Below are 20,457 nucleotides of genomic sequence, written 5' to 3'. Positions count from 1 at the left end.
GCACTTTTCACCTTTTCCCTCACACCTTTAGCAGATATTTCTTTGAGGTGATGGATACAAAATGTTACCAAGGCAAAGGAAAACCCAGGCTCCATATTGCAGATTTCTTCTCCAGCAGGACCGGGAGGGAATGGGGGAGGAGTCAAGAGGATCATTATTGAATTTATTATTGAATTAATTTATATTGCATTTATTATTGAATTCATTATTGTTGAATGCATGATTATTGAATTCATTACCGCTGAATTCAGAGGGAGCTCCATGAGGCTGGTGGGGAGGGCGACCCTGGCAGGCGGCAGATGTTGCACAGCTGGGCGGGCTGTGTGGAGCAACACTGACATGCAGCGGTCGGCAGCTGCATCTCTGCCTGCTCCTGCTCACCCCTGAGCTCAGCCTCACCAGGCACGGCCCCAGGCATTGCTTCCCAAAAATTCAGCTACTTCCCAGTGGAAAAACCCCGTCCTGGCTGGTGATCTTCCTCCCACAAAAGCGGTGCTCAGCACCTTTTCAGTGCCAAACCCTGTAACCTCTGAATAATTTAGAGAAATCTTCCATGGATTTCTCACATTTCCCACAGAGAAATCACCTGCTGGTTAAAGAGGGGAGCATTGCTAGCAGAAGCTTTTTTTTTTTTTTCCCAGCATGTTATTGAAATTCCTGTAAAACTGCCCCATACCACTGCTTGTAAGTGACCATGCTGCACCCCAGAGGGTGCTGACAGGCAGCTGTTCCCAGATGGAAAAGTAGCTGCAGTGCTGAGCCAGGGAAGGAAAAGACTGGGAGGGGAGTGATTTCAGACGTCTGAGCTCTCAGGAGCTCTGGGTGTGATGTTGGCAGTGACATTGCTCAGAAGAGTTTGGCCACACCGGGCGCCTGGGCTGAAAATCTGTCCCTTTTATCAGTGCTGATGTGTTTTGAAGCCTGGCCAGGGAAATGGGACGAGGTTGGGGCTACCCTGGCTGCCAGCCCTGCTGCCCAGAGCTGCCACATGGTCACGGTGTCAGCTCATGTGGCACCTGGGTATGAGCCAGCTGTGGCCAGCTGGGCCCATCCTCTGCTCTGCAAGGGTCCTCAGACCTGAGCCCAGTTGTGGATGGATGTCTGCCAGCCTGAAGCACCAAAACCCAGGAGTGGTGAGGACAGGGAACAGGCAAAAAGAGAAAACAGGGAAATTATAACATCTGGCGCAAGGAAAATCTTTTTTCCCAGGTTCAGTGTCCAGTGTTGAGCAAACCAGCCATTTACAGTAAAAGTCCAAAAGATGCTATTGAGGCATGAGAAACTGGAGCAGTTCAGGGAAGAAGAAGGAGCTCCAGTCTCAGCAAAGGGGCTGCTTTGGCTGGTTTGGCTCTGTTTAAGGGGTCAAGCCAGGGCTGGAGTGGAGCACCAGCTCAGTGGAAGCTTCCTGGCAATGTGTGGTGTTTTAGGCAAATGACTGAATAAGATTCTTGAATATGTGAGAGGGGAAACAGTGAGTAGGTGCTGGGAGAGGATTTTACCTTTGTGTGGGGCTGGAGAGACTGATTCAGGAATTTTGCATCCACTTCAGGTGTCTGCATTTAAGAGAGGGTGTTGGAGAGTGTTGAAAAGAGCTACAAAAATGATTGAAAGACTGGAGAAACAGCTTTACAGGGGAGACAACTTAAAGACCTCCATCTGTTTTCATTATTAAAAAAAGAGGTTGAGAGGTGACTTGATGACAGTGTATAAATACCTTCAGAGGAGAAAAGAGTGGGCATTGCAGGATCTGTAATTTAGCAGGGGAAAACCATGGATGGCTGGAAGCAAGAGCCAGATGAACTCAAACTGGAAATTAATCACCTTCATTGTTTAAAAAAACCCCAACAGGTCCAACATTTTGGAACAAATTCAAAGGAAAAGGGTGGCTTTTTTCAGTCTCAGTGTAGGAAAATGAAGTCTGGGAGCTTTTCTCAAAGACCTGTGTTAGCTAAGGCACAAGTTAGCACAGAATGGCTGGAGCTTAATGTGGAGATTATTGGGTTGAAATGATTGTGTGGATACACTCAGCATTGCAGGGGCATCCCAAAAGATGCACTAGTTTATCCACCAGGTTCCTGAGCAGGACTAATATAGAATGTTAACTCAGGAGCAAGGGTGAAGGGAAGAAAAGAAAGGAAAAAACCATCCATGATGGGGTTGATTTTACTGGCTTTTAAGCAAAAAATTAAATCAGAGACAAGGAAGAGCAACCCCCTTGACCCAGATACCTGCAGGTGTGGAGCAGCTGGCCAGGTATGGTCAGTCAGAAGAGCCCTCTGGAAGGGGCAGGAGGAGTTGCTGTCCTGAATTAATGACACGAGTTCCAGAAGGGATTTTGCTGTGCTGGTGTAGAACACACTCCAATGACAGCCTTGAGGCCCTTGTGAGTGCAAACAGCAGATCTGGCTGTGGGAGGGTGGGATTTTCCCTACCCTGGGTGCACATCTGATGCTTTGCTCAGGACAGTGGGAAGGCTCCTTCCTCTGCACTCCTGCCCTTGCTGCTGTTCCTGGCCCTGTTCCCACTGGCTCAGCCCAGCCCCTGCCTCCTCTCAGGCTCCTCACCCTCACCCTGCTCCCAGCAGCTGGGAGCAGTTGGATTTTGGGATGTGGTGGTGCCAGGTTCTGGGTTCTCATTGCAGCAGGGAAGCTCAGGCCCCAGCATTTGGTGGAGAAGCAGAAATAAAAGGTTTTTTTGCTTTGTTGGCTGATGGATTGTCCAGTGTTAGAGCCCAAATGGCCTCTCAGTGTCCCACCTGCACCCCTGGGAATACCAAGGACTTTGTGTCCTGCCTTCACACTGACACTTTCCAAAATTGCACACTGACACTTTCCTAAATTATTCAGGGGTTACAGGGTCTGGCACTGAAAAGGTCAAATGCTGACAGGCGTGTTGTCCCCAGCTCTGTCCTTAGCTGGGCTTTATTTCCAACTCCAGCTGTGTCCCCCAGCCCTGCTGCTCATGTGATGCTCCAGCACTGGTCACTGCCAGGAGTCAGGATGAGCCCCAGCCTTGCTGGGGAATCATTGAAATAAAACTGTGGAAAGAATCAAACACCTTGAGTGTTTTAGGAGGGAGCTTGGGCTCTGAGACAGCACCTGGCTCGGTGTGGGCAGACCCCTGCCTTAGGCAGTGTGGGAATAGCTAACAGCCTGTCTAATTTGGACAGGCCTCTCAATCCCTAATCCCCTCCCTCCTGTGTCCCAGGTAATAAGATGCTTTCAATGAAAAAAAACCCGAGTGAAAGTGAGTGAAAGGTGAAGTGCCTGTCTGTGGCAGGAAGCGAGAGATTGAAAGTGTTACCAGAGCTTTAGGGGTGGGTAATAGCAGGAGATTTGTGAAAAGGATCTGGAAGAAAAGCCCCTTTTCAAAGGAATTGTATAATCACTGGTAGCTCAGTGTTTCACGCTCAAGGATTGCCTTCAGGATCTGCCATCAGAGGAGAGGATTTGCTGCTCTCTTCTGTAGATGAGCACTACAGAAACCCTTCCCACTCTGCTTTTTTAAATCTTCTTTGAAGGGATGCTCCTCTCCTAGGGAGTGGCAGGGCTGTCCTGTTTTGTGACACACATTTGCAGAAATAATCAGGAATAAAAAGGGGAGCAGAAAGCACCTGCCAAGGAGGGATGTCCCTCCAAATCCCAGTGTTCCCAGAGCCAGGGACGGGGAGAGGGATCCAGAATGATGCTGGGGGCTGCACTGGAGAGGAAATACTCCCCACTTGTAGGTCTGTGGGGTGCTCAGCTGCAGGCAGAGCTCTTTTGGCAGCAGGAAGGATAGAAAGGGTTTCAGTGGAAATGATCTTTATTGGCAAGCGCAGCTTTGCTGAAATCAACCCATTTTGTAGGAACATGTAGGAAACTATTGATGGGAAGAAAAATCTGAACCATTCATTTTGACCTTCAGAGGATCATTTTTTCTTCCAAAGCATTTAATTTCAACAAATTGTTCCGTTTCATTTTGACATTACCACTCAAATTGATGCCATTTTAATCTTCCACGTGTGTGAGCTGCTGGTTCCTGGCTGTGCCCTGGCAGTGCTGGGCTCCCACAGCACCTTTCCATGGCACAGAAAAAGGAATCATTCCCCATCAATGCTTCTGAAAGCCTTCTCCAGCAAATTTAGGATGAACAAGAGGATTTGGAGATGAAAACACATCTGAAAGCACCACAATTTCCTGTGGAAGAGAAATTGTACTTTCCAAGCACTCTGAGTCAGCAGAGCAGAGCCTGACCCTCCCTGCTCAGCCCTTCTGATCCAACCTCTCAGAGAACAGCAATAAATATATACATTAGGCAATTTATTCTGTGTTTTGCATTTGTAGGACCTTTTGATGCAAAAAGGAACTTAGCTTTAAATTTTTGTGACCTTGACGTGCCTAAAGTTAAGCTGCTCTTTAAGTCTGTGTAGAATTTGGATCTGTTAGTGATCCACACACCCCTACCATGACCTGCCGCTGTCCCCCTGGCAAGAGAGGGTGGTTTGGCAGCTGATTGCATTGATCTGAGGTGGAGCAGACCTGTGCCAATGTAGGAGTGGTGGTGGCTGCAGCACGCAGCGTTTGCAGCCCTGTTCACCAGGGCTGGGACTTCTGCTGCTGTCTGGGAAGTTGCAGCAAGGACAGCTGTTCCCTGTTTCCTCCCTGCAGTGCTTTGTGCAGATAAAAAGGTGTGTGAGGCTGCAGAGGCTGTGGGGGGCTCATGGCCAGGCAAAGATGTGTCCCTTCCCATCCACATCCAGATCCAAGGCTCCTCCTGGGTGGATTTGCAGGGAGCTGGAGGGAGGGATGCTCAGGGCTCAGCTCACTGCAGTGACAGGGCTCTCCTGGGCTCACCCTTAAAGCAACATCATCATTCACAGACAGGTACAAGGGCAAACTCCCTGTGAGCACAGCGTGTGAGTGAGCTGGACCCAGTCAAGGAGGAATTTGTCACCTTTGGGTGATGCTGTGGATGCTCCTCTTGCACACTGAGGTGAGGCTCCAGGCCTCTGCCCACCCAGCCCTGCCACCAGCAGCTGTGGGCCTGCAGAGACAGCTCCCCAGGCTCCCTTTTTAACTCACTTGCTTTCATTTATATTCAAATCAGAGGATAAATGTAGGCAATGCGTGTGCTCAGCTCAGGCAAGGCTGCTGCTCCAAAGCAACCACAGAGAAGGTGTTTTATTTTTAAAATAGATTAAGGAAGAGATGAAGACAGGGAGTTCTGCATTCTAACTATCACCTTCTTGTTGCTAATGTTGGCCTGGTCATGAAAACAGAAAGATTTGTGAAAATTATTTGTTTTCCAACACACACGCTGTTTACTTGGCTCCAGCAGGGAAAATAAAGCCAAGGCTTCTGCTGGTGCTTTAAGCCAGTTCCTGTGCCTCATGACCAGGTTTTAGAGATGCTCCTGGGGATTTCAATCCCCAATCACTCTTTATTTGATGATTTAAATAAATGATACATATGCATATGGAATAATGCAAATATTCATGGAAGAAGTGCAGCCTAAAGGATATATTGATCTCCCTTGAATCAGGGCAGTGCCTGACAGGGCTCTGCAAAGGTAGTGGAGGGCACCCTGCTCAGGGGCAAGCCCTGCAAAACCCACTGAGCTGGGCTCTTAAATGAAGGTGGAAGAGTTCCCAGCACGGTGTGTGGCTCAGTCTCACAGGCTGTGTGTCCTGATAAGGCACATGGGAGCTCACTAACAATCCGCTGCATTTAGAACAGAATTTTGCCCTAAAAGATGATCCTGACATTGTTGAAAGTGACAGTGCCCTTTTGCAGTGTGTTTTAAGCACATGTGTGCTGACACCTCCATGTGTTGACCAGGCTGGACTCAGCCTTGTGCCTCAGTCCCCACGGCAGAGTTGTGCTGCCTTGTCTTTTCTGGGCTTTGCCCACCCCAGAGCACACAGAACTGTCAAAACCTACTTAATACACATTGACTTAATGGGAGTTGTGCAGCAAAATGCTGCTGGGTGCTTGGAAGGCAAAGTCTGTGCAGAGGATTCGTTGCTCCTGGATTGCAATTAATGATAATTAAAAAAAAAGAGAGAGAGAGAGAGAAGGTTTTGTATTGAGAGTTATGCTGGATGTCAGAATTAACATCTCATTGAATTATCAAAGCTTTCAAGTAGTGGGTGGTGGAGAGTGGCTTGGGGCTTGCAAATAGGTCAGAGAAAGAGCTGGTTGCTAAATATCTGATAGAAACTTTCCACTGGGGAAGAAAATCTTGCTGATTTGATGGAATAGGAAGAATTCTTGGGAGGATATCTATTCCCTTAAAACTTATGGAAAAAGCAGGCATGGAGGCTGGGCTGCCTGCATGTGACCTGGGCTCTGTGGCTTGCTCCCCAGGGATCCCTCCTGCTCACATATGCATTCCTCCCCTTCTCATTGCAAAATGAAAACACAAAAGGAAGGAAAGTGTGAACATTTTGGTGGCGTGGTGCCAGCACAGGTCTGCTCTGTGCCTTTGGCAGCTCCAACTGAACGCCCTTGAAAGCAGACACCGTTTTTTTGGGTGCTTGGGTTGTTGGGTTCAGCCAGGGATGGTTTGGGTCCGGTGCTCTGGGCTGTGGAGCGCTTGCAACTCTGTGTGACATCAACAGGGGGAGCGGCAGGTCCTGCGGAACTGTCCCTGGGACGAGCCATCCTCCATCCCCTTCACCAGCATCCTCCGGCCCTTTCACCCGGCATCCTCCACCCCCTTCATCATCCAGCACCCTGCATCCCCTTCATCCACGATTCTCCATCCCCTTCATCCAGGATTCTCCATCCCCTTCATCCAGCATCCTCCATCCCCTTCATCCAGGATTCTCCATCCCCTTCCTCCAGCGTCCTCCATCCCCTTCATCCAGCCTCCTCCCACTCCTTCATCCCTCCATCTCCTTCATCCAGCACCCTCCATCTCCTTCATCATCCAGCCTCCTCCATCTCCTTCATCCAGCATCCTCCATCCCCTTTTCCCAGTGTTTTCTGGCATTTTTCTTTCTCCAGCCTTCAACCCAGCCTTCTCCAGGCAGCCCAGGGGACTGGCAGTGGTTTTCACCTAGGTGGGAATTCATCCCTCAGGTTTTCCACCCCTGCTGCCACAAGGATGTGGCATTACCATGAAGGCTCTGGGTTGTGTGTACCCACAATGTGGCAGAGACAGTAAATTTTATTGCTGTGGTTCTTTGTGTGGACTCTCATAATTCAGCACTGAAATCAGCCAGCTGGGCAGGTGGAGTCTTTTGTTTTTGCATGAGATCCCACCTCCAAGGGGTGGCCAGTCCTTTTTCATGGGTCCTGCTGGGTTAAAGATGCCCAAGAGCCTCTAAAACTGCCAGGACCTTCCTGTCTCCCTCCTTTGTTGGGGTGACAGCAGAGGATAAAGAGATGAAGGACTGACATGCTTAACCTGCTCCTCCCAAGCAGAGGTGAGAATGTAATACTTTGGGAACCAGATGAGCAGATCTGGTGGTGCTGTGCTGTGCTGGCCCTGGGCTGAGAGGTGGGCACAGGGTCTGTCCTTTGGCTCCTGAGGCTGTGCAACTTCTTTCAGACTAAGAAATTCTTTGTTCCAGGCAACTCTTCCCTTAATCTTTCCTCTGCTTGGTTTCTTCACCCTGTTCCCATAGACAACAACCTTGTGTGAACTGCTGGAGGAGACAGTGGCTCAGCAAACCCTCCTGCCCCCCTGCCAGCCGTGTTCCCCTGATCAGAGGGACCCTCTGCTCCCAAGGGGAGTGACAGGCTGGTGGTAATTATGGAAAGCAGATCTCAGAAGGGTTTGTCTCCTAGCAGAGCTGTTGGGGAATAATAATAATATTATTATGCAGGAATAAAATCCTGTTTCTTTCTGAGAAAGGGATGGGTATGGGAGAAGAGCAGTGAGTGATTGCAGAACAATTATCCCACAGCAGCTATGCTGGGCAGTGTTTCCCTTGAAGGCAACTCCTAAATATTGTGCTAGAGAAGGACTGGCAGCCTGGACCATGTGGTGGGTGAAGGTGGGGCTGTCCCATCCCGAAGGACACTTGTCAGCATCCAATGGCTCCTGCAGGAACAGGAGATGATGCAAACACTCACCTGGCAGTGCCACACCTGCAGGCAGGGCTGGGCAGCCGAGAGCCACCCAGCTCCTGGTGCTCTGTAGGGATGTGTAAGGGATGTGTAAGGGATGTGTAGGGATGTGCAGGGGATGTGTAGGGGATGTGTAAGGTTGTGTAGGGATGTGTGGGGATGTGCAGGGATGTGTAGGGGATGTGTGGGGATGTGCAGGGTGTGCAGGGGATGGGCAGGGATGTGTAGGGGATGTGTAGGGATGTGTGGGGATGTGCAGGGATGTGCAGGAGATGTGTAGGGGATGTGTAAGGTTGTGTAGGGATGTGTGGGGATGTGCAGGGATGTGTAGGGGATGTGTAGGGATGTGTGGGGATGTGCAGGGATGTGTAGGGGATGTGTAAGGCTGTGTAGGGATGTGTGGGGATGTGCAGGGTGTGCAGGGGATGGGCAGGGATGCTGCCGATGCTGCCCTGCGTCTCTGCCCGGCCCGCCCAGCTCCTCCAGCACATCCCAGCCTTGCTTCCACGTGCCTTTGTGTCGATCAGAGCGGCGTTTTCCCCCAGCGCATTCCTGCCTCGCTCCACCACGCGTGAACCGGCGATCACCCACTTGCGCTCCGTGAATAATTAATATCTGTGCCACTGTGCTTCCTCCCCCGATCGCTCCTCCGGGACCGGGGGGTTCCAAGGTCACCGCAGGTGGCGGCCCCGGCAGCTTGGGGGGCCCGGCTGTCATTGTCCTTGCGGCGGCTCCCCGCAGCTCCGTGCCCGGCAGAGGAGCGGCACAAAGGGAGCGGCACCGCTGGGGCCTGGAGCGGGGCCAGGCGAGCAGGGGGACAGGGATGCAGGTGGCTGCGGATGCAGGTGGCTGCCGAGGGGGTCGTGACACCCCCGGGCTTGCCCGACCCCTCCGGAGCGCTGCAGGGGCACGCAGGGAGCAGCGCTCCTTCCTCAGAGCCGCTTTGTGTCCCGCTGCCGTTCACCGGCGCCTTGCTCGTTGTCTCCCAAAACTGAGGCCGGGGAGGATGGGGGAAAATTTCATTTCTTTAATAAAAATTTTGAACGTAACAAAAAGTTAAAAGCTTTAAAAGCCTGTATTCTTACAAATGGAGCGCCCACACCCCCCTAAGAAAGGCGACCGTGCGTCCCCCGCCGCCGCTGCCGAGGGCACGGCAGCTCCGGCCCGGTGCCCCTCACGCCCGCACAATGCCGCCCCCTCCCCGCCGCGCACCGCCCCTCGGCCCGCCCTCGCCCGCCGCTGATTGGCTGCGCCGCGCCGTCAGGTAGGGCGAGCTCGGCGCTGATTGGTCGCGGCGGCGCGGGGCGGGGCGGGCGCGGCGCTGTCAGCCGGGGCGCGGCGCGGCGGGAGCCGCCGGAGGGGCGCAGGGCGCGGGCGCGGCATGGCTGGCTGAGGCGGCGGGAGGAGCCGCCGCCGCCCGGCGCCGCTCCCGGCCGCGCTCGGTGCGTGTGCGAGCGCCCGCGTCAATGAGCGAGTGCATGGCGGAGCCCCCCGCCGCACCATGAGGCGCCGGCCGAGCACCGCGCTCGCCCTACTGTGCCTCGCCGCCCTCCTGGCCGCCGCCACCGCCGCGCTGCCCGCCAGCGCCGCGCCGCCCGCCGAGCCCGGCAGCGGCAGCGGCGGCCCCGCCGAGAGCAGCCTGGGCACGGTGCCGCCCGCACGGCCCCGCGGCACCGCCGCGCCCGCACGGGGCAGCCCGGCGCCGCCGCCGCCGCCCGAGGAGGAGGAGGAGGAGGAGGCGGTGGCGGAGGAGGAGGAAGAGGAGCAGCAGCAGCAGCAGCAGGAGGAGGAGGAGGAGGCTGCGGACAGCGGCCCCGCAGGTGAGCGGCTCCGGGGCCAGGCGGTGTCAGCGGGGCCAGCGGCGGGGAGCGGGACCGGGCTGCGCCCCATCCTCCGCCGGGCGGACAAAGGCGCGGCCGGGGACGGGGCGGCGGCTGCCCGGGCCCCTCCGGCTGCGAGACCCCCGTGCAGGGCGGGCGGAGCGAGCTCCGCGCTGCGGGACCCCCCAGCATCGCCGGGGCCGGGTGCGGGGCTGTGCCGGCCCCGGGATGCGCTCTGGAGGGGCTGCTGTGCCTCGCCGGTGCCTTACTGGGGCTGTTACCGGGGCTTTTGGGGAGCAGCGGGGCAGGTGCTGCTCCCCAAAAGCCGGCGCATCCTTTCAGGCAATAGTCCCTGACATGCACTGTGCTCCCCGTGGAGGAGATGCAGACAGCTCCTTCCCATCGCTTTCCATCCATCCAGTGGCCAGCAGGCAGGATGCTGAACTCGGCATCCCCCGATGGGACTCTGTCGGTCGAGTTCTCCACAACCATCAAGCACCCCTGGTTTCCTACCTCGATGTGCTTGCAGCAGAGAGAGAGCAGGGTTAGTGATGACTTGGGGTCACCAGAGCCTGTGCTCTCACCGGTGTCAGGAGGTGTATTTGCAGCTCAGTGGGTGCTGGGGTGCTCACATGGTATCTGATGGATGTGCAAGGGCAGAAATGAGCCCCAAATTTGTCTCTGCTGGGAATGATGTGTCTCAGGGCAGCCTGTGCGAGGTCTCATCCTGCCCCTGTGGTGGTCAGGGCTTATACAGAGCTGAGGAAGGTGCTATGGCAACAGGAATACATGGCATTATCAATGTGGGGTGTAAGGAGGAGAGAGGTGAAGGGTGGATGGGAGGGCTGTGCTCTCAGGTGAAGCTCCTTCTGGGTGTAGCATGCACTGACAGCACTGTCACTTGCTGGGAGGTGAAACACTGATGCTCTTCAAGATGAGACTTCACTTTACCTATAGATGAAATAGGCAAAACTGTGCTGGAGTCCAAGGATGGAGCTTTGTCCGTTTATTTTACTGGAGAACTTGGCTTCACTCTGTAGTTCCAAAGCTATATCTTCAGACACGTGCAAATACTACAGCACTGCTTCTTTCCTGTTTTATATTTATTTTTTCTCTTTGCCTTTTTGGCTTAAGTATGTTGAGCTTCCTCTGATGTGAAAGGGATGCAGTCTGTTGTTCTGGTAGTGTTAGCAGTCTGAACAAGGGGATTAATCAACTTTTTTTCATTTGGTTAGAAATAAAATCGACTGAAGATCTGGAGTCGCTCGTTTTCCAGACTTTAATTTGCTTTTTTCTGTTGAGTTTTCTCTCTTTGCTTTTTCTGGTAGAAACAGAATGGCTTAAGACTGGGAATTGCTGATAAAAGTAGGATGAGTTGAGTGTTCTTAAGGCAAAAGCAATTTCTCCTCTTGTGCCTGATCAGACAGAATGGACTGTGCAGCTCAGTGCAGCACAGCGTGACCCTCTGGATGCCAACCAGGGGATCCAGACACACATCCCAAGCTTCCTCCAGCACGTTTCCCTCTCTGACCCTTGTGTTGTGTTTGTTTCCATTGGTATCTATTAGTATCCACTGGCTCTGGGCCTCCCACCCTGAGCTCCAATGGCTTGTCAAGAGCATCCTGCTCCTGCAGGCAGAGTGACAAGTGCATGAGGTGGCTTTGGGATGCTCCTAGGTTCCATGGAGGATGCTTACATAACATCCTCTATGTCTTCTGCCACTGGAGCTGTCAGGGATGGAAGTCTGGGGAATTTTACGTCTAATCCCTGTGCTCCCACGGGCTGCCCTCACCCCGAGCTCTCACTTGGGAAAAGGGAGCATGGAGGATGAGCACTCCCCACCGCCACCCCGGCTGTGCTGAGTCTGTATTCTGGAGGCCAGCATCACCCTTTGAAGTTTTAACGTGCTAATTATTAATGGCTACAGCCACTTAATCACAAAATTGCTCTCTGGTGCCTTCACACTGTGGTGGTGATGGCCAGGGCAGAAGCACATGGGCAGATTGTCTTCTCCCGGAGCCCAGGCTGTTAGTCCTGAGCGTGACAGGTTGAGATTAGCCCTGGCTGTGGGGGGAGTGCTGGTGTGCTCCAGGGCTGGGTGGCTTTTGGGGCACCTGAGGGTGGGTGAGGCAGCATCAGGAGGAGCTGCTGGGCTTGGCAGCATCCCCTGTGTGATGGGGAGCCTGGGCTGGTGTTAGGGTGCAGGGTACAGCCGTGCTCTGTGTGGGAGCTGCACTCCGTGGGTTGTGAGGGGTTTTCTGTGCTGCCCCATCTGCTGTGACTTGTGCAGAGGTTTGCTCTCAAAGGCTGTTAAGCACCAAAGCCACAGCAAAGCCAGTGGACATAATGGGCTTAGCTGAAACCCTCCGTTTGCTTTAACTCAAGCATGTTTTCAACATCACTTTTCCACTCAGTAGGTAATTAATGCATTATGTGCTCTGTTGCATTAAACAAATGGGCCTTTTCTCATGCACATTATTAGAAAGGCTTCCCTTAATGTTCATAGCATAATCACTGATAAGAGCTTGGTGTGAGAGGCCTCAGGCCAGTGGTGTTCAGAGCTACCAAGATTTCATTTCTGACTTTGGTGCATTTCTCATTTTGATTTAAGAAGCACTTCAGTTTTCCTCAAGCTGCCTGCTTGCTCTGTTCTTGTCCTCCTCCTTTTCCCAGTTTCATGATGTTTATTTTTCTTTCCAAGCCTGTGATCATGTTAAAATCCTGGATTTTGTTTCTAAGGGAAGTAAATTGCTAATCCTTATGTTTGTGGAGACAAGCTTAACATATCCCCCGCCTTATCACCAAAGCCTTCAGCACCCACCATAGAGACTCTGCCTCTTCCTTTTATCCTTCACAGTCTCATTTTAAGCAGGAGCTGGAGCTTTCCTGGGGAATCTGGCTTGGGAATGGCTGCTGCTCAGGGGGATGCTTGTGTTGGAGCAGAGATGCAGCCGCTGTGGCCAGCATGGTCCTGGTTGGACTTTCCCTGCCTGGGGAACAAAAATCCTCAATTCCACGTGGTTCTTAGGGCAGCTTTGGGTAACGTGGGTCTCTTTGAAGGACATTTTGTTCTGATTCTCTTCCAGCCCCATGCACAGCAGGTGGGTGGGCTGAAAAACCCAAATATCCTTTCACAGCCTTGCTGTGCTGGGTCAGCAGGAGAGCTGCACCCAAACCCTGGGTATGGTGTCCATACTTCTCTCCTCCCTGCTCTTTTGTCATGCCTCTCCTGCCTTCCTGGGTCACCCACTACCAGAGGTGACTTTGGGTCTGACTCCTCACCTCTGCAGCACGTAGGAGAGGACAATGAACAGTTTCTGCTGCAGCCACAGGGCCGGAAATGCAGGTGGCTCGGAGCATTAACCACAGGAAGGTGTCACATGAAATGTGTGAAAGCTGAGTCAGTGGCTGATGGGCCCCCAGCCACCAGCATGGGGCCACCTCGGGCTGGGGAGCTGCTGCTTGATGGAGGAGGTGCAGCCAGAGCCCCTCAATGGGGGTGGCTGCAGCTTGGTGGGGGATTAGCTGATGGGTTTAGCTTGTGGAGAGGAGCCTGGCAAATCCCTGGGGGCGTTGGGATGACCTGGGTAATTGGCTGGGCACAGGGGAGGTGACAGGTTGAGGAGGGGACTGGTGAGTGCTGGCTTTGTCCAGCTGGAGAGGTGGAGGGTTTTGCTTTCATGCAGGGCATGTGGAGAAAGGTCTGTGCATCCCCTTCTGGCAGGAGGGGTGGTGAGGGCAGGTTTGGGGGGTCCCCACAGCACTTAGAGTGTTGTTGTAGAGGAAAGACTGAAGCCAGACCCTGCCATGAGGGTTTGGGAGCTCTCAAACCCTGGTAGGACAGAAACAGCCAAGCTGTTGAAGGTAGTTTCAGGATTTTGTGCCGTCATCCCTTTTGCAGCTTTGGGTGACTCCTCCTCTTCTCTCTTCCAGCCATTAGATCCTTTGGAAGAAGTGTTCCCCCCTGTGTATGGGTGCACCTGCTTGAATGCCCCTGCTGTGCCTCTGACCCTGTGGGCGACAAGCAGAGGAGCCAGGGAGGGTGAGCTGGAGCTTTCCTCCTGCTCATTACTTGGGAAGGCAGCTTAAGCCTTCCTTGTTTGAGGGCTCAGGATTGTGCTCCATGTGGTTACAGAGATAACTTGTGTTCAAGGTGCTAGCAGGATTTAAATTTGTTTAAAGAAATGGAAATGAAGGCATGGATGTGAAAGCTGAGGATAAGGAGGATGGTCTTGTTCCTCAGGATCAGCACGGGAGCAGCCAGGACAGAGTGTGCCTTTTTTCAATCAAATAATAAGTTTGTATCTTTGTGCTTTAAATAAAGACATATTGCCCAGAGCAGAAAATGTCACTCCCTTGCCTTCCTGCCTGCCTCCACGTTCCCATCTGAATCATTCTTGAATCAGATGCATCCAACTGTCCTGACTCAAGATTGAGATTCTGGGACTTAGCAATGTTCATAAAAATCAGGATATTTCTGGGAGGATCTCTAGAGCATTGAGGGTCTTGTTTGTTTGCTATTTTCTCTGCTGGATTTTGCTTATTGTTTCTATTTTAAATGGTAGCTCAGATTCAGACATATCATCACAGAGCTGCCACTTGGAAAATGGCACCACCTGTGTGAGGTGATGTTATTTACCTGCCTGCTGTTGGTCATGCCCAAACACCAGCCTGTGGGGAAGCAGAGGTGCTGGAGCACTGAAACAAGTGCACATCTGAGGCTGTGTGGTGGCCGTGTCCCCGTGCTCCAGGCCCGGTGAGGGTGGCTGGGACAGTGCTGGAGTGTCATCAAAAAAACTCTTGTGACACAGACTGGGGTTTGCACAGGGTGCAAAGGTTGTGCCTGTCCAGACAGGTGGGATGGGCTTCCTGGACAGTGTCTATCAGGGAGCTGCTGCCCTTGGAGCACCTTCCTGGTGGTGGTGCCTGCTCCCCCTGAGGCACCCTGGCCCTGCCTGGCTGTGCCACAGGGGACAGGACTGCTGTGGTCAAGGAGTGATGGTGTCATGGGCTACACTGCTGTGTCACCCCATCCCCGAGGGCACTGTGGTCCTTGTGCCACTCCAGTGTGGCCCTGCAGGTGGCTGGGATCCTGGGATGTGCCCACCTGGGTGGCACTGATGGTGGGCATCGAGCCTGTGGCACTGATGGTGGGCAGTGTGAGCACAGGGACGTGCCATGCCCCAGGGCTGTGGGCACAGGAGCACAGCACAGGCTGTTCCTGAGAAGCTGAGGCTCCTGGATGTGAAGCTCTGCTGAAGTCTGAGGAAAGACTCCAGCGGGTTTTGCCGAGAGCCCTGTGAACACCCAGGGCTGAGGCTCAGTGTGCTGGTGACATTTGTGGAGCTAACAGCAGCTGACTGTCAGGGGGCTGCTGCCAATCTGAGGTGCTCACTGGTGCTTCCAAGAAGCAGCCAAGCTCTTTGTGGTGGTGTGATGCATCTGCCAGCTTTGGGAATAAAGCTGTGCCAAGGCTGGGTGCTGCAGGCTGGGATCCTTTTACAGCCCCCTGCCTGGAGGGGAAGGCTCCTTCTGCTTTACCTCTGACAAGCACCTAAAAAAATCAAACAAAGAAATGATGTTGAGGAGCTGGATTTTTGTACAGCACCTTGACTGCACCTGAGACTTCACTGAGCTGTTGGATGAGGATGGAGCAAGGGCTTGGACTTGCTTTAAAAGTCCTGGAAAGCTCCAGGCTGTGTTGCCCTGGCAGGTGCTGCATGTCTGAGCTCAACAGGGCTGCCTTGTGCAGTGAGGCATTGCTGGGTGGGAGTGGGCCCAGAGGGGCAGAGTCTGGCACTTTGTAATTAGTTGGGGATATTAATATATTTTATGAGCTAAAGGCTAGATTGCAATCCAGCCATCTGCCCTGCCTTGGGGAGTCGTGTGTCTCCAGCACCCCAGGAGAACAGAACCACTTGCAATTCAGTCTCATTAAACTGGCTAAAACCCAGATTTCTGGTTCACAGGAAATTATTTGCTTTTTTAAAAATTTATTTTGACTTTTGGGTTGTATCAGGCTGAAATGGAATGGTTGTTCTTGCTTTGCTTCTGCTCAAGCTTCCAGTGAGCTCAGTGAGTGTCCTGTGCCTTGAGGCTGCTCTGTTAGATTGTTGTGCCTGGGGCTAAATCCATCCCCAGTGAGGGGCTGGGGGCTGCTGGGTCCCTGCCAGGGGGAAATGCTCCCAAAATCACAGCAGGGCTTGTCTGGAAGGGTCTTTTATTGGATTAAAGCTTGTCAGTCTGGAAGCATTTCCAACAAGACATTCTAGACTTGGAATAATTGAACCTCGTTTGTCTGGCAGAACATTTTCCCCCCTATTCAACAGGAAACTTCCGGATGGTTCTGGTGCTGTCTCCTGCAGCTGCCACTCCTGGAGGAGCAGGGCAGGCTGTCCCCTGTCCTGCCAGGGTCACTCACTCCGCACAGCTCCCATCCCTGCCTGGAGGGATGCAGGGAGGCTGGTCCAGCTGCCTGCTGTCCTGGCAGCAGCTTGGCTGCCTGCTCTTGTTTTCTCCTGCCATTTAATCAAGGCGGGGAGCAGGGAGGGGGCTGCTCGATCTGCCTGCTGTCCCGGGATTTCCCCTGGCTGCCTGTGGAGAATGGACCCTCCCAGCACTGCCGGGGCTGTCATTGCCTGCCCCCACCGATGGAGCTGCCCAGAGCAGCTCCTTTGGAGGCTGAATTCCTCCTCTGCCTGCTGCTGCTCATCTGGATCTTCCCATGCAAAATTCCTCTCTGCTCCAGCCCTTCAGGGCTTTCCCCCCTGCCCTGACTCTGGAAGAGATTTTGGAGGTCTCTGCTCCTCATTCACACACACAGGTCCTATTTCAGTGAATGAGGAGCTTCCCTGGAGCTGCATGAACTAATGCAAAGCCTTAGCTTGGTCTTGTGCTGCTTAAAGGAGGATTTTTCTTTTTTTTTTTTATATTTCTGAACACCTGCTGTATGAATTAAATTTGCCTTGTAAATGTAACCAATTCAGAGTCTGAGCATGAGCGATGGGCGTTTGCTTTTTGCCTGGAAAAAGAAAAAAGCAAAAAACCTTGAAGGTTTTTTTTTTCTTCTGGCAACTTGGCTTTAAAGCAGGGAAGCCAAGACTCTTCTTTTTTAACCATTTTTAATTCAGTTGCCCCCTGTTCTTATAAATAAGCCCCCAGAAACATGACGAGGCAAGCATCCCTGCTATTTATAGCTCTGCTCCACATGCCTGTTTTAAAAATCGGGCAGCTAAATGGCTCTGCAGCCTTTCAGCAAAAGGCCTAATGACACAGGCATTTTCTATGCATGGATGGGTGGGTGTTCAAAGGCTCTTGGTGCTGAGCCTTCACCCTGAGCAGGCAGGATGGTGTCTGCAGCAGGGAGGTTTTTCCTGGGCAAAGGGGAGCCCCTTGGCACTGCCCAACCCTGGAGAAGGGGCTCTGGGGGGCTGCACCCCACGGCTCAGCCCTGCTCCAGCCACTGGGGATGCTCCCAGCAGGGTCAGTCCTCCCACCTGCCCCCCACTCCTTGGCCCTTCTTGAGGTTACCTCTAGACAAGATATATTGATATTCCCCAAGTTGTTTGGGTATTCTTTAAATAATTTGTTGAGGCTGCATTAACATTTCATTCTTTTTTTTTTTTTTCTCCTCCTTTGTGGCATCACCTCCCTCTAATGCCGAGGCTGCTGGTAACCTTTACCTGTTTAACTGGTCATGCCACTTCTCAGATGAATCTGCTTTATTCCTGGCAAATTATACAGCCACAGTTTTCAGGCAGCTTTACTCTATTTTGACTGACTGGCTGACTATATTAACTGATAGTGCTGCTTGGGCTGCTTTGATCCTGTATTATTTATGGAAATGATGGCACATAACTCTGTGTAGCTGATTAATGCTGCGTGTATTTTTAATATGCTGGTTCTCCTGTTTGATCTGTGCTAAATGATTATTCTCTGATGTGTTCCTGGGTTCATTTTGGCTCTTTATGAAAAGGAGATTGAAATGGACTGTTTGTTTTGTTGCCTTTTTTTTTTTTCCCCTCCCAGTGGTCTAATCGTGGGCTGCTTTTCCAGCTTTCACAGGTCGTTTTCCCCAGCAGGGCTCTGCCTGCCACATGGAGCACTTACACTTTATTGCTATTAATTTGAGCACTTTGTTGGTGACATTACTCTAAATTCATCCCTGTGAACACAGTTGTGGGAAATTTTGAGAAGATACAAGGTGGAAAAACAACCTTTTAGGTGATGCTCAATCCTTCTGTGCAGTTGCTGAATGAGACTGTGACTGTCACCAAATGGGACTCGGGTCCAGCAACACCTGAATGAGAAGAAAACCAGTCTAAAATGTCAGGAATGTAATTAATATTTTCTGTGCCTTGTCACAGGATGGCTGGGACTGGTTGATATTAAGAAGATGACTTTAATTGCCAGGGATGTGTGTGCTCAACCCACAGCTTCCTCCCCTGCAGTGTGAGATGTGGTCATGGCTGGGGAGGGATCTGTGGGCAAAGCTGCTCTTCCATCCCAGCACATCCCCACTGCAGCCCCTGTGCAGGGCAGTGCAGTGCTGCTGACGTGCAGAGGGAGGCTGATGTCCCTCATGCCTCCTCCAGAACCCACCCCCAGCACTGGATGTGGCTCACAGGGTGCAAACCAGGGCCTTGTTCCATCTGTGAGCTGGAGGATCAGCATTTCCCCTCCCCAGGGGCCTGGTGGAAGGGAAGGAAGTTGATGATTTTTTAAATATATATATATTTTTCTCCTTTCTTTTGTAATAACTGCTCGTTTTCATGGCACAGGCAGGAGTTGTCTCCAAAGCCCTGTCCTCACCCTGCACGTGGTCACATCTCCCCTCTCCCTGGGCACGCTGTGTTCCAGCAATAACAGGTTTGTGAGGATGCTTTCATGAACAGTGCTGTAAAGGTGCAAAAGCAATGCTCAAAACCTTCAAATGAAAGCTTTTCTTCCCCTCCTCTGAACAGTCCTTTTTGTCAAAATCAGCAAAACATATATCTTTCTGCAAAAGATCCCTTTTCCTTTAATGAGCTTTTCCATTGAAAACGGTTTAAACTTGATGTTCTGTTCCTTCCCTCCAAATTTTTCAAAGCTTCTTGGGCTTTGAAAACTTCAATGATTCCATTTTCATTCCCTCTATTAAAAAAAATGTATAGGTATATGTATATATTATATATATACATATATATCTTTTTTTCTCCTAGCTAAAGGTCTTGCCTTTTATCCCAAAGCAAACCTAATAGACTGGGTTTTAGGGTGTTCTTTCTCTGCCCCAAAATAAACATGCTCATTTGAGCAGTTATTTGGGGGAAAGAAAAGCAGGATGAATGCACCACATTGGGCTCTGAGGGAGCAGGCAGGACTTGGGGATTTTTTCCCTACAAACCCAGCTGCCTCCCCAAACCCATCTCAATGGCAGAGGGGTGAATAATGGGGCAGAGGCACGCACACCTTCACCATGCCACGGGTTTGGAGCATTCCTGGCTGGGGAAGGGACAGGGAGCTTGCACAATGCCCCAGCTGGCAGTGCCTGGGGGCAGGAGGAGGGATTGCCATGCACCCCTTCCCACCCCAAACTGCAGCCTGGCCTCTGGGCAGCTGGGCTGGGTGCAGTAGGAAGCCCAGGAGAGCCCAGGGAGGATGTGCTCCAGTGGTTTGTCCGAGCTGGAGGGGGGTTGGAGTTGAAATGGAGCACACTGACCTGTTGGCTGGTGTTTGCTCACTTGCTGCCAGCACAGGTGATGCCTTTGCTGGAGCCTCCCCAGCTTTGTGCCCTTCCCTGCCATGGCCAGTGGGTTTTTTTTTCCCCAGTCCCAATACTTGAGGAAGGATCTGGGGGGAGGTTTGCCATGTTTTCCAGCTCCCCACCTCACTTGGACATGGGTGCTCCCAGCACTGCCCTCCCTGTGACCATCTATGTCACAGTCAGATCTGCCCTGTGGGGTTTTCCCGCAGTGCCCCCCGTTCCCAGGCAGGGCTGGGGGTGCCCACTTTGGGTCTGGGGAGCTGCTGGGCTGTGTGGCATCCCCTGGGCCGCAGGGCCAGCTGGCACAGGGAGCAGATGGGGAGGTGGAGCTGGGTGCTGGGCCAGGTTTCAGGCTATGATAAAGCAAAGTGACGTAGAAAACTAAATACCTGTTATTGGAGAAAGGCAAACAGAGCCTTCATCTGCCTCCAGCCTTGCTGCCTTCAAGGGCAGGCTGCACACCTGGCATGGAGCTTCCTGGAAAAGATGTTCTCTTCTTAATGTGCTTGCTTTGTCTTGGCTGTGTTGTTGAGAAATCCAAGTTTGACTCCAGATAATGAATGACAAACATTTATCTGGTCTGAACTGTTTTATTCTGAGTGTTTTCATCCTCCTGGAAGTTCAGGGAGTTGTTGACAGCTTGCCCTTTGACGTGGATTAGTGCTGACACCTGGCAGTTGGATCTTCCCATCCTTTTCACTTCTTGCTTGTTCCTTTCCAAGGGAGGCTTTTGTACATGTCTAATCCATTTAAAATGAAAGATAAACAACAAGTGGACCAGTCTCTGAAGGGACAGTCAGTTACAGGGGTGGTACTGATTTTCCTGTGGAAGGCAGTG

At 52.2% G+C, this 20,457-nt stretch overlaps 1 protein-coding gene across 1 annotated transcript in view; it reads left to right on the top strand.

The window, feature by feature from the left end:
- Nucleotides 1-9,419: 9,419 nt before the first annotated feature.
- The window catches only part of MEGF9 (multiple EGF like domains 9), a 48,287-nt gene continuing 37,249 nt past the window's right edge, over nt 9,420-20,457 (top strand). Inside the window, exon 1 of the mRNA XM_036394216.2 lies at nt 9,420-9,877. Coding sequence (XP_036250109.2) covers nt 9,559-9,877 — 319 coding nt within the window. The 5' untranslated portion in view covers nt 9,420-9,558. The remainder of the gene's footprint in view (nt 9,878-20,457) is intronic.

This window comes from Molothrus ater, chromosome 20 (assembly GCF_012460135.2).
Source record: "Molothrus ater isolate BHLD 08-10-18 breed brown headed cowbird chromosome 20, BPBGC_Mater_1.1, whole genome shotgun sequence".
Taxonomy (NCBI): Eukaryota; Metazoa; Chordata; class Aves; order Passeriformes; family Icteridae; genus Molothrus; species Molothrus ater.
Note: the sequence above shows the minus strand (reverse complement) of the source record. Positions and strands in the feature narration are given on the sequence as shown.